Source organism: Cricetulus griseus, chromosome 4 (assembly GCF_003668045.3).
Source record: "Cricetulus griseus strain 17A/GY chromosome 4, alternate assembly CriGri-PICRH-1.0, whole genome shotgun sequence".
In the NCBI taxonomy this organism is placed as follows: domain Eukaryota; kingdom Metazoa; phylum Chordata; class Mammalia; order Rodentia; family Cricetidae; genus Cricetulus; species Cricetulus griseus.
In genome coordinates, this window is record NC_048597.1 from 171,337,898 (window position 1) to 171,351,388 (window position 13,491).

Here is a 13,491-nt window from a genome sequence, read left to right on the forward strand (position 1 = left end):
TTTTTAGAGATGTTTGAATACCTAGAGGGAGGCACAAAGCTCTGGCTCAGTTCTCGCTATAAGTAATCAGTGTGGTTTTTTGAGCATATAATGGGGATATAATCGTGATTTCTTGGGTTATCGAATGAATTGGAAGTGACATTACAGAGTTTTGTTACTTTGATTGCTTTATTTGACAGGTGCGTGTATGTATTCTCTGTAGTATTGCTGGATTTGGTTTGCTGTGATTTTAGTTTGGATTTTTTTCTGTCTATTCATAACATATAATGCTTTAAGGTGGTGGTTCTCAAACCGTGGGTCATATGCATGACCCCTTTGAGGGTCAAATGACCCTTTCACAGGGGTCACCTAAGACTATCCACGGGGGTTTCCCAAGACCATTGGAAAACACAGATATTTGCATTATGATTCATAACAGTAACAAAATTACAGTTATGAAGTAGCAGTGAAAATAATTTTATGTTTGGGGGTCAGTACAACATGAGGAACTGTAATAAAGGTTCTCAGCATTAGGAAGGTTGAGAACCATTGCTGTAAGGTTTTCCTTTTTTGGTCTAATTTATAGTTCCTTAGAATGAGATGAAAGCTATTCCTTGCTGTAATTTCTTGGAAAAGCTTCTGAAAGATTGAGTCACCTTAACTGTCTGGTAGAATTTACCAGCATAGTCATCTGGTTCTGTGTTTTTATTCAGAAAAAGTTTTGTTTACTAACTTAAGTACTTTGGTGGCTATAGAGTTGTTTGGAGTTTGTTTTTTAGTTGAATTTGGTAACTTGTATTTTTCTAGAAATTGTTCACTTTATGTGGGTTATCTTAACTTGATAACTATGTCATAGTCTTTCTCACTTTTGTAAGTTTGCCTCTTCTTTTTCTCCTCTCTGAATCCTGACTTTGAACCAGTCTGTTTTTATCAGTTGAAATAAAGATTGTTAATTTTGTACATGTTTTCAGAGAATCAGTTTTTAAAATTTCATTGATGTGCTCTATATTACTCACTATTCTATTTATTTCTTCTGTAGTGCTTGTTATTGCTTTTCTTTTGCTTGTTGGGTTTAGTTTGTTCATTTACACCCTTGCTTTTCTTTCTTCCTTTTTTCCCTCTTTGTTGTCCTTGGCAATTTGTTTTAGTTTTTTGGAACATGGGGTTTTGGTCTGGCACAGGCTTGATTTGAGTTCATAGCAGTCCTCTGTCTCAGCTTCCCGAGTGCTGGGATTATATCATGAGCCTCCACATCTGGTCACATAGTTTTGAATTTGTGAATTTCCAACATTCATTTTAATTTCATTGCACAGTGGTTAGATTTCATTTGACTATGTTCAGGCTTGTTTTACTTTGTTTCATGTCAACTTGAAAAGGTATATATACTCTTGTATTCTATATATAGTGTTAGGTGCAGTTGGTAAACACCTCACTGGATTTAATTAGTTGCAAGTTCTTGATTAATTTTGGAGCTCTGAAAAAGTAATTCGGGCAAATTTGTGATTTTTTCCCCCCCATTGGTGTTAGAGAAGACAATTTTTGAAAGCCCCTATTTTCTCATTTTACTGCTCCCCCTTTTGTAGTCTGCATTCTATTTTATAGCATACTAAACGTTGAATTTGTCACTTTGCCTTAAAAATGAATCAAACATTTGCCTTAAATCAAACATTTTACTAAGTAATGTGTTCTTTAAGAAGAAAACTAAACAAACAAACTAAGCAGTTTAGTCATGTTCATTATATGCTTTGTTCCCAACAGGAACTATCATGTATTCTATTACCTCCTGGCAGGAGCAAGTGAAGAAGAGAGGTTAGCATTCCACCTTAAACAGCCTGAGGAGTATCATTATCTCAATCAGGTGAGAGTTCATGAAAAGCATTTTGAAATGTAGGTAATAATTAGATTTTAGTTACTGAAAAAGTTTTTAGTGCTTTTTTTTTTCAAGTCAGATAATTTAGCAGCAGTGCCTTTATTTAGCTAGTCTAAAGTTTAAATGGTGTAACTTCCAGATTTAAAAATGAGTATTTCCTTTGTATAGGTGGTAAAAATTAAATATGTTTTCTATACATTTTGTGAGATTCTTTTAAGAATATTAAACTGTTTGATGGTACTTTTCTTATCAGAAAAATGTTACATCCTTTTTGTTGTGACTTTTATATACCCCAGGATGTTAAGTGTAACTGGTAATTAATGCTTACCTATTGCAAAGAGATTGCTTCAAACTTGATTTGCATGTTTTACAGTCTAGTACACACATGTCTGCATGCTATGATACTGACATAGAATATTACTGTATAATTTAATGAACAGCCCTCTTAAACATTTTATTGGAAGCTCAAGCATAGTGGCTCATTCCTGTAATTGCAGAATTTGGGAAGCTGAGGCAGGAGGAGGATACCATGATTTTGAGGCAATTCCAGGGCAACTTGTGCTACCCTGTGAGTTTCTGTGTTAAAAACAAAATAGAGTTGGGCGTTGGTGGCACACGCCTTTAATCCCAGCACTTGGGAGGCAGAGGCAGGTGGATCTCTGTGGGTTTGAGGCCAGCCTGGACTACAAGAGCTAGTTCCAGGACAGCCTCCAAAGCCACAGAGAAACCCTGTCTCAAAAAAAAAAAAAAAAAAAAAAAAAGAACAAAGTGTCAATATGAAATTCCTCAAAGGCAAATTTTTTGGAGAATATATCTTTCTTTTAAATTTAGAATTCAAGCCGGGTGGTGGTGGCACACACCTTTAATCCCAGCACTCAGGAGGCAGAGGCAGGTGGATCTTTGAGGCAAAATATAATATTTATGGAGAAAAGGCCTTTATGGCAATGAAAATTAACCTCAGGAGGATTTTTTCATATAATTTATGCTTGAGTGCATCAAAATTATATATTAAAGATGATGATAGTAATGCCATGGACTTTTCCTCAAATGTACAGTATACTCTACCTGATATTTTTTAACTTTAAAACTTCATATAAATATAAACTACATTAACTTTGTCTTAGTAGACTGATAAATTAGAAGTTATATTACTTTCTGTTTGAATGCTAGAAACTTTTACTGTACAAAATTAAGTATATTTTTAAAAATTACTAATTCATCTCTTGAGTGATTATTTTCTTTAAACAGGTGGTAATCTCTTATAAATGAGAAGATAATTTTTATTGACTCAGAATCTTGTAGTTCTGAGTCTTTATATAATGAATGGCTATAGCACACAGACATAGTGTCAGTATTTACAGGATAAGGAACTTAATGTTTAATACAATTATCAGAACCACTGAGCAATGATATGTGTAAATTGAATAGAATAATAAACGATCTCCTAGAATCTGAATATTTATTTAGTTTTTATTAGTATATGGTGCCATGCAAAAATAACTGTTCTTTGGACAGTAGTCTTTCTTTCTGGATACTGCATCTCAGATCATAACAGAAGTATAATTCCTACCTAATAACTTCTGCCTAACTAATGTGCCTTACTTTCAGATAACAAAGAAACCCCTCAGACAGAGCTGGGATGATTATTGCTATGATTCTGAGCCGGTCAGTACAAGTACCTAAATATTTTTTGTTCCTGTTAAAGGGACTTCACATTGCTTATTCACATCCATCTTGATCAGTCAGGATCACTAATTTTTAGTTACTTTTTTTTTAAAACAATCTTATTTTTTGTTTTATGTACCAATCCCAGTTCCCCCTCCCTCCCCTTCTCCTGCTCCCCCCCATTCCCCTCACCTCAGTCTCCATCCACTCAGAGAGAGTAAGGCCTCCCATGGGAAGTCAACAAAGTCTGTCACATCATGTTGAGGCAGGACCAAAGGCCCTCCCCCTTGTATCTGGGATGAAAGGCAGTATATAGGGAATGGGCTCCAAAAGGCAAGTTCATGCACTAGGGATAGATCCTGGTCCCACTGCCAGCAGCCCCATAAACTGTCCAAGCTACATATTTAGAGAGGGCCTAGTTCACTTCTTATGTAGGTTCCCTGGCTGTCAGTCCTGAGTCAGTGAGCACCAACTAGCTCAGGTAAGCTGTTTCTGTGGGTTTCCCTATCATGGTCTTGACCCCTTTGCTCATATTATCGCTCCTCCCTTTTTTCAACTGGACTTCGGGAGCTTAGCCTACTGGCTAGTTGTGGATCTCTGCATTTGCTTCCATTAGTTAGTGGATGAAGGTTCTATGATAACAAGGTAGTCCTCATCTGATTATAGGGGAAGGCCAGTTTGGGCACACTCTCCACTATTTCTTAGAGTCTTAGCTGGGGTCATCCTTGTGTATTCCTGGGAATTTCCCTAGTGCCAGGTTTCTCACTGACCCTATAATGGCTTCCTCTATCAAGATATTTCTTTCCTTGCTCTCCCTCTCTGTCCTTCTCCCAACTGGACCATCATGTTCCCTTATGTTCTCTTCCCCTCCCTCTCCTGCCCCCCCACCTCCCCCCTCCCCACCATGCTCCATATTTACTCAGGAGATCTTCTCTATTTCCCCTTCCCAGGGGGATCCATATATGTCTCTCTTAGGGTCATCCTTGTTACCTAGCTTCCCTGGGGTTATAGACTGTAGGCTGGTTATCCTTTGCTAATTTATGTCTAATATTCACTTAAGAGTTTGTTGCTTATAGACCAATTTACTATTTTTTATATTAAGCCTGATGTTTAGTCTTCATTAAACATTTACTTTCATAAACAGCAAATTGATTACATCCTTGATTGCCTAGCATTGAAGTGGCTATTTCAACTCTCGTTTTTTTTCCTTTGTGGATTTTATTGTTTTGTTTTGGTGCAGTGTGACTGCTATCCACACTCTGTACCATTAAGCTTCATCCCTAGCTTGACACTTACTTTTTAAAATTACTTTTTAGGGAGCTAGAGAGGTAGCTTAATGATTCAGAGTACTTGCTACTTCTCTGGAAGATGGGAATTTGGTTTCCAGAGCTTAATGTCAAGTGGCTTACAACTTGTCTGTAACTCCAGCTCTAGGTGATGTGGTGCCACTTCTGGCCTCTGAGCACATACACCCATATCCACACATATATGCACATAGGAGCTGTGAACATAGCTCATAGGAGGAAATGCTTCTTGCACAAGCCTGGATGCTCGAGTTTGCATTATTAGTACCTACATAAAAGCTGGGTGTGGTGCAGATCAGGTGTTAAGAAGACAGATCTCCAGGTTCTCTCTGGCTAGACAGTCTAGCTGAAACAGTAAGTTCCAAGTTTAATGATGTCACAAATAGATGAGGTGGAGTGTGATAGAAGATGACACCTGATGTCAACCTCTGACTTCTACGTGTAAATATATGCTCCCTGTATTAGGTGTTAATTTTTCATATAATGAATATCTGGGTTTTTTTCTTCTGATTTTTTTTTTTTAACTAGTAAGAGAAACTATGAAACTTTTGCCTTAAAAATTGCTGCTAAATTATTGAAATTCTTATAAATAAGAGAGCTAGAGAGATGGTTCAGAGGTCAGGAAGGAGCTTTTTGTGCTGCTGCAGAGGACCATGGCTTAATTCCTAGCATCCATATCTGGCACTTGTTACTCTAGTTTCAGGAGATCATGTCCTCTTCTGGCTTCTGAAGGCCCCTACATTCATGTGTATGTACCTAAACACAGGCGCATGGACATTACACAGAAATGAAAACCTTAAAAAAGACTATTGGAGGTTTTAAATTGACTTATGTAAGACATATGTAGTAGAAAATGACTATGTTTAACAGTGATTTATTTTATGTGAGTATGAACTTGCAACTGTAAAATGACAAAAAGCTTTTCTTTCAGTCTATAGTTATGTCACTTATAAAAAGATGAAAGCTATGTTTATTAACTAATAGTTAAGTCCTTAAGTTTTCTTCCTATAAATATAACGTCTTAATCCTTGCTTTAAATAATTATGGCATTTCATGTTATTATAAACAATACTGACTGCAAAATTTGCATATGCTACAGTTTGAAGCATCAGCATGTGTGGGTGCTAGTTTTTTCCTCCAGACAAAATTTAGTTATATTACCATTTCATAATCAAGAAGTAATTGGTTTCAGATTTAATATTTTAGGAAATAGACATTTCAGTTTATAGGTTCTTGATAAATTGTAGTAGAAAAAGTATAATTTATTTTACTCCAAAGAAGTTATTTTGGTCTATCTGATTATGCCTCTTTTGAAAGCAGGTAGGCCACTGCAAACTCACTGCAATTATGATTGATTACTTGTTCAGACTTGGCTGTGGAACTGTGGATTGTGTTCAAAGTTAAAGTAATGCCTAAGAATTTGAGGTTTGTTGGATTGACCCAATACTAGTTCATTCACTTACTAATTTTGAGACCTTCAGAAGGTCACTTAATTCTTTTTTTTTTTTTTTTTTTTTTTTTTTTTTTTTTTTACTTAATCCTTTTATTCCTGTAGAGAACAACTGGCATTGGTCACTTCAGTGTGCTTATATTCTTGCACTTTGGGTGATATAGCAAGACTCTGTCTCAAAAAGACCAAAAGAGCTCCAGGCCTCTAATCTGGCCTTCAGAAAGGATGAGGCAGGAGTATCAGCTGTGTTCCTTAGCAAGTTTATGGCCACCTTAGCTACATAGTGAAATTCTCAGAAAAAAAAGGCCCGTCCCAACCTCCCCTCCCCCCATAGACCATGCAGTCAAACAAACAACAACATGAAGAAGAAATCCTTCAAAAATGGTCTTTACATTTTGTATTACACTTGACAGTATGCATAAAAAATTTGATAGCGTACAGAACACTTAAGTGATGGGGGGAAATGTCATTTCTGCAGTTGCTGCCATTTGAATCAGAGTACCTTTTTAAAAAAGAATTTTGTAGCTATAATTTCCTATTCTTTTGCATGTGTGCCTGTCGTATTTGTTTGTGTGTAGTGCCCATGTATGAAAGCCAGAGAACCATTCTCAGGTGCTGTCTACATTTATTTGTGTTTATTTATTTTAAGACTGTGCTTTTCACTTGCCCTGCAATTTACAAGTAGGCTAGATTGGCTGGCCATCGAGATGTCTACTTGGGCCTGGCGGCATGGTGCACACCTTTAATGCAAGTACTCGGGAGACAGAGTAGGTGGATCTCTGTGAGTTCGAGGCTAGCCTGGGCTACCGAGTGAGTTCCAGGACAGGCTCCAAAGCTACACAGAGAAACCCTGTCTTGAAAAACCGAAACTAAACCAAAACAAAAAAACCCTAAAAAAGATGTCTAGTTGGGGGCATTGTCTCCCCCATTATGTGGTGACTCTTTCCCATTTAAATTCCTTTCACATATGTATATGTTTTAAGAAGTTTATACAGGTAATAGGTTTCCATATGGCATTTTAAAGGACTTTTAGTATTAGTTGTTCATTCCCATTTTCTCTCCTTTACTCTGCCCTCCTGTTTATCTCACCATTTAATCCTCCTATTCTAGTTTCTCTGTTACTTCTTTATAACATTATGTTCTGGTTTTCCTTCCTTGGAAGAACCCCCCCCTACCATTGCCTGGTCCTTAGTAGGTACCTAACCTCTGAGGTTATTCTGAATGAAACACATATATCTAAAGTTTAAAAAGTAGAAACCCCATAATAGAAAACACGCACTGTTTGCTTATAAACAACAAAGCACAAACAAATGACTTTATTGTAGGCCAAAGAAAATTACTTAAAACAGTTATTTTGGGAAGACATTGACATTTGTATAGAATGTATCTAAAAGTTATTTACAAAATTTTGTACTCAGAAAATCTTATAGGTGTGTTTCTTTGCAGCAAATTTAAACTTTCAGAGTGTGCATATGTGCCTTTCTACATGGAGAACTAAAAAATGTTAGCATTATAAACTCAAATCCTGAATTGTAGACTTTATTTCAAGATGTAATCATGAAATTATAGTATCTAGTAAGTTTTTAATAAACATGTAAGTTTACTCTGTAAATACTTTAAAAATGAAGAAGCACTTTATTTTTTAAGGTTACTCAATTCAGTATGCAATTCAGCAGTTGTGCATGAAGTTCTGGGAGTGAAAGTATTTATAGACCATAACAGACATAGAAAATATTTATTCAGGAAATTGACATTGCTGTAAGAGACAGTCTCTGCAAGATAACTCTCCTCTGAGAATGTAGGTCCTATAATGTTAGTAAATTGACACTTATTTCACTATTTTGTTAAGTAGTAAATTTATATGCATCTGTTGACTTCATATTGGCTATTTGTGGTAAGGTAGCATAGATCATTAGGAGTTAGACTTTAAATATTTTCATAAGACATCATGGGGTTACTTGAATCAGGTTCTAAGTAGTCAGGGTCTGATTATTTGGTAGTTTCTGTTTTTATTTTCAACCCTTTCCTCCACATTACTTTAGTAATTTAATCTTGGCATTGACTTGATGCTTGCAGTTTGTGGTGAATAAAACAGATCAGCTCTTTTGTCCCTAGGAAAATAGGCATTAAAAAGTAAGTTGAAGTTTGAGATGTTTTTTGACAATCTCACTATAAAGTGGTGTGTGACTATGTAAATAGATTGTATATATGATGTTATTGCTGACTATTTTGTGAACTGAAATGCAAAGGTTACACTAAAAAAACATTCATTGGTTAATTGTTTTGTTTGATGTTTTTATGATGGGATATTGATCTGCAGTCCAGGATGGCACAGAGTTTGTCATTCTCCAGTCTCTGCATTTGGAGTAGTGGGATTATAGGAATATGCTACCATGTCTAGATGAAAAATAAATATATAATATTTTTTTTTAAAGATTTTATTTATTTATTATGTTTATAGTCTTCTGCCTGCATGCCAGCAGAGGTCACCAGATCTCATTCAAGATGATTGTGAGCCACCATGTGGTTGCTGGGAACTGAACTCAGGACCTCTGGAAGAACAGTTAGTGCTCTTAACTGCTGAGGCATCTCTCTCCAGCCCTATTTTTTTTTTTAACTTTTATGAGATTTATTTTATTTTTATTTATGTGTATGTGTGTGTATGTGTGTCTTCTGTTTGTGATGTGAATACTTGCTTAAGTTGGAAGATTCCCCGGAGCTGGAGTTACAGTCCATTGTGAGCTGTCCAATGTGAGTGCTGGGAACTGAACTCCAGTCATCTGCAAGAGTAGCAAGCACTCCATGAAACTGTCAGGCATATGTGTGGGGGTCAGAGGACAACTTCTTGGAGCCATCAGTTCTCTTTTTCCTCCTTCCCGTACTTTCTGGGGATTGAACTCAGCTTTGTCAGGCTTGAACAATAGGTACTTTTCCCACTGAATTATCTTGCTATCCCTCAGCAATTAATTTTTATTTTTTATTTTATTATTATTATTATTATTATTATTATTATTATTATTATTTTGTGTGTGTGTGTGTGTGTATGTGGATGTATGTAACGTGAGGTTTCCTTGGCCCGGCGCTAGGCCCCACCGCCGCTTCAGCCCCCAAATAACACACAAGGCACTATATTAATTATAACACTGTTGGCCATTGACTGGGGCTTCTTAATGGGTAGCTTTGTCTTAATTACTAACCTATGTCTATGTCTTAAGTATTTCCACATGGTCTTATCTTACTGGAGAAATGTCTGGAGACATGTCTAGTGTCCTACATGATGACTGACTCTGCCTCTATGTAGAGAAGAGAGTGATTTCCTGTTTGTCCCTGCTTATATACTGATTCTGCCCAGCTACGTCACTTCCTGCCTGTCGGTATAGCCCTCCAGACCTCTTTGGTTATCTAGTGGCAGTTTCTGCCCAGCTATGTCACTTGAGATCACATGACAACTCCTCCCTGCCTACACTTCCCAGAATCTTCTCTGTCTCCTAGTCCTACCTATCATTCTGCCTGGCTAGTAAGTGTTTTATTCATCGACCAATAAGACAAACCTATACAGAAGAACATTCCGTGTCAGATGTATGCCACATATGTGTCTCTGCCCATGAAGGCCAGAAGGGGACATTAGATACCTTGGCACTGTAGTTATTGGTGATTGTTTGATACCTAATGTCAGTGCTAGGAACTAACTTGGGTCTTCTTGAAGCGCAGCAAGTATTCTTAAGAGCTGAGTGGTCTTTCTAGTCCTTCAGTAATTACTTTTATTGATTTATGTGACATGTAATTTTTGAGGGGTCTTCTATTTTGACATAATCCTTTTTTCTGGTTGAACACTGATTTGTATATTTATTTGGTTTTGCTACTCTTTTCTTTATATACCTACTATAACACCAACTTGTTTATATTTTATAAATCTAGGTTTCACTTCTCAACTGCATACTATTTGTTATCATTTTGTTGTGCGTATTTGTATGTTTTTAATTCAAGGCCTTACATATGATAGACACTTTTTAAAATTTGGTTGAATAAATTAACATCTACTTATGGACTTGAACTCTCTTATGTTTTAAATCTCTAAAGCTTTTTAGTGCAAGTAAAAATCAAACGTGGTATCCACATATTTCAGAAATGCTACTAGCTTTCTACCTTATCCATTTTGAGATCCTGTGCTGGTGATTGTTAAGGGGAGAAAAAAAGGTACTGTTAATATTGGGTAGATATGTTTACTTTGCTTATCTGTACTCAGATAAGAGGCTTAATGAGTCTGTGTGTATATATTCTAGTTCTAATCATTTACACAGGGGCCTACTTAAATTAATGAATGACTTACATTGTTTTTTAATAGGTAATCTTGATGTGTTTTTTCCCACCTCTTGTCTTAAACAGGATTGCTTCACAGTGGAGGGAGAAGATTTGAGGCATGATTTTGAGCGCTTACAATTGGCCATGGAAATGGTAGGATTTCTTCCCAAGACACGAAGACAGTGAGTTTTAAAAATTTTATTCATTTACTGTAGTTTTGTATTTCCAATAGAAAATAAAACATGATGTGTCAAACATTTCTCTTAGTTACTTTAAAAACTTTTTTTTCCTGAGACAGGGTTTCTCTGTATTGCTTTGAAGACTGTCCTAGCAGTTACTCTGTAGACCAGGCTGGCCTCGAACTCACAGAGATCCACCTGCCTCTGCCTCCTGAGTGCTGGGATTAAAGGCGTGCACCACCAACACCCGGCTTTAAAAACATTTTAATTCTTTGACAGTTTCATACTTTTATGCAATGTATCTTTATCATGTCTATCTCAAGCTTCCTCCTATAACCCACTGAATAGAATTAGTGTTGCTTGCATAAACATGGAGCCTACCTGCAGCCATATCCATGAATAAAAATGGACTTTGTCTTCTCCAGTGGCCATCAGTTGCCAACAGCTCCACTGCCATGGATGGAACCTCATGAATCCCTCCCTTAGGCATGCTGTGATTATTCACTGGCTTGATTTTGTAGTTCTTTTGCAGGTTACTATAGATTCTGTGAGTTGGTAAATTCAGTGTCCATGCATGTCCAGAAGGCAGCTTTTGGAGCATTCTTCTCCATTCTTTGGCCCTGCCTTCTGTGGCATTTTCTGAATGTTGTGCGATTTATACAGAAGTCTCATTTAGGACAGATTACTCAGTAGTTGGGCCAGTTATAAGTCTCTGTATGGAATGCCCACTGCAAAAAGAACCCTTTTTTTTTTTGACCAGGGTTGGGGGCAGCCCTAATATATGGGTATAAACATAAATATTTAGAAGGCAGTTTGACAGAATATCTTTAGCAAAATAACAGTAGTGGGTCCTTCTACTGGGGCCCATGACCTCCTTAGTCTCCTCAACTTTTGACCACAGTTGCATATTCCTTCTTGTAGAGCAGGTCTTAGATCCCATCAGAAAACAGTTGGCTATCACCATAATAGTCATGTCACTTTCCTTGATTCTTTTAAAAGTTTTATAAATGGTATCATTATTGCTTTAGTTATATTAAGATTTGAGTGTTTCCTCCCCCCTTTTTAAAACTATATAGTCTTTGAGAAGCTGCTGGAAGCTAAAATACCTTGGTAAAATGTATATCCATAAGCATTTGCATATGGTTTGGGGATTTCATGAAGCTTCCTGAAAACCTATCCATGGTCATAACTTAAAAACTGTTACTTTTTTTTTTTTTTTTTACACAGTCTTTCATTTTCCATATCAGTGATCTTTAGTGTTAAGTCATGCATGTCTATGTGTAAAATACAACATTACAAGCATATTTGTATGTGTGCTCTTGTATTAATTTTGATCTGTGGACGTAGCTCCCATGATAGAGCACTTGCCTTGCATACACAAAACCATAAACTCAATTCCTAACAGCAGTACTGTCAACAAACAAAAACCAAACCAAAACAACCCCCCCCACATAGCCTTTATACATGCTAATATATACAAAATGGAAATGTAAACATTTAAAAAGAACTAGAGAAGATGGCTCATTGGATGAAACGCTTAATGTGAATAAATGAGGGGTGGAGTTCAGATCCTCAGAACGCACATCGGAAAAGCTTGGTGGCATGTTGGCCTCTCTTTGATCCCAGTGGATAGGAAGCAAAGATGGGAATCTCAACAGCCAAAATGGAAAAAATGACAAGTTCTGGTTTAGCAAGAGACCTTACCTCAATATATTCCCAAGGTGGAGAGAAATAAGAAAGGACACCTGTGAATTGGTTAATAACACTGGCTAATGTACATGAGGCTGTTCAGTTCCCAACACCCATATGGCCTGCACTACCAGGGGGTTTGCTGCCCTCTTTTGGCCTTCACAGGTGCTACATGAATGTGTTGAATAGACAAACTTGTAGGTAAAATACCTATGCACATAAAACAATAAATTGTATGATATTCATGTAAACATTAATGTGACAATTTTTGAAACAAAAATATGAAAAGTGGGTCATCCCCCCTCTTTTTTTTTTTTTTTTTTGGTTTTTCAAGACAGGCTTTCTCTGTAGCTTTGGAGCCTGTCCTCAAACTCATAGAGAAACTCCCTGTCCCTCCCTCCCGAGTGCTGAGAGTGCTGGAATTAAAGGTGTGCACTACCACTATCCTGCTTAGTTTTCTTTTTTTTCCCCCCTTAGAATGCTTTTATGAATTATTCCTTTGGAATTGACTTGTATTTTCTAATTTTAAATTAACAGACAAAAAAGCATACTCATGAATTAGATATTGATTAAATACCTGTTGAAATATATATTTGGTTTTGAAACAATATGTTTGTTTTAATAGGATATTTCCTAATTTGCCAAGTCATATTTCAGATATTACAAATTCTTAATTATAGGAAAATGTAAGAAGACACATGGTTAAGTTTTCATAATAGGTTAGATTTATCCTAAGGAAGTAGTAAGTCAATAAAGCATCTAGATATGTGCATTTAAGGTATTTAAAAATTCTTTATTTTTATTTTATACTTTATTTTTAATCTTGTGTATATGTCTGTGTATGGATTTGTACTCAAGAGTACAGTTTCCATGGAGGCCGGAAGAGGGTGACTGATTTTCCTGGAGTTGGAGTTTCAGGCTTTTGTGAGCCAGCTGATGTGAGTGCTGGGAATTGAATTTGTGTCCTTTTCAAGAGTAGTTAGTGGTCTTAAGTGATGAGCTAGCCATCTCTCCAGCATCTTTTGAAGGGCTTTAAAAAATTGTGTTTGTGTA

The 13,491-nt window shown here is 36.5% G+C and overlaps 1 protein-coding gene across 6 annotated transcripts in view; it reads left to right on the forward strand.

The window, feature by feature from the left end:
- The window catches only part of Myo9a (myosin IXA), a 178,756-nt gene that overhangs the window by 40,345 nt on the left and 124,920 nt on the right, over window positions 1–13,491 (forward strand). For 5 of the 6 annotated variants that reach the window (XM_027414855.2, XM_027414857.2, XM_027414860.2 and 2 more), the window contains 3 exons: window positions 1,738–1,837; window positions 3,458–3,514; window positions 10,655–10,752. In XM_027414855.2, the coding sequence (XP_027270656.1) occupies window positions 1,738–1,837; window positions 3,458–3,514; window positions 10,655–10,752 (255 nt within the window). The remainder of the gene's footprint in view (window positions 1–1,737; window positions 1,838–3,457; window positions 3,515–10,654; window positions 10,753–13,491) is intronic. The other variant, XM_027414858.2, reaches the window with a different exon arrangement.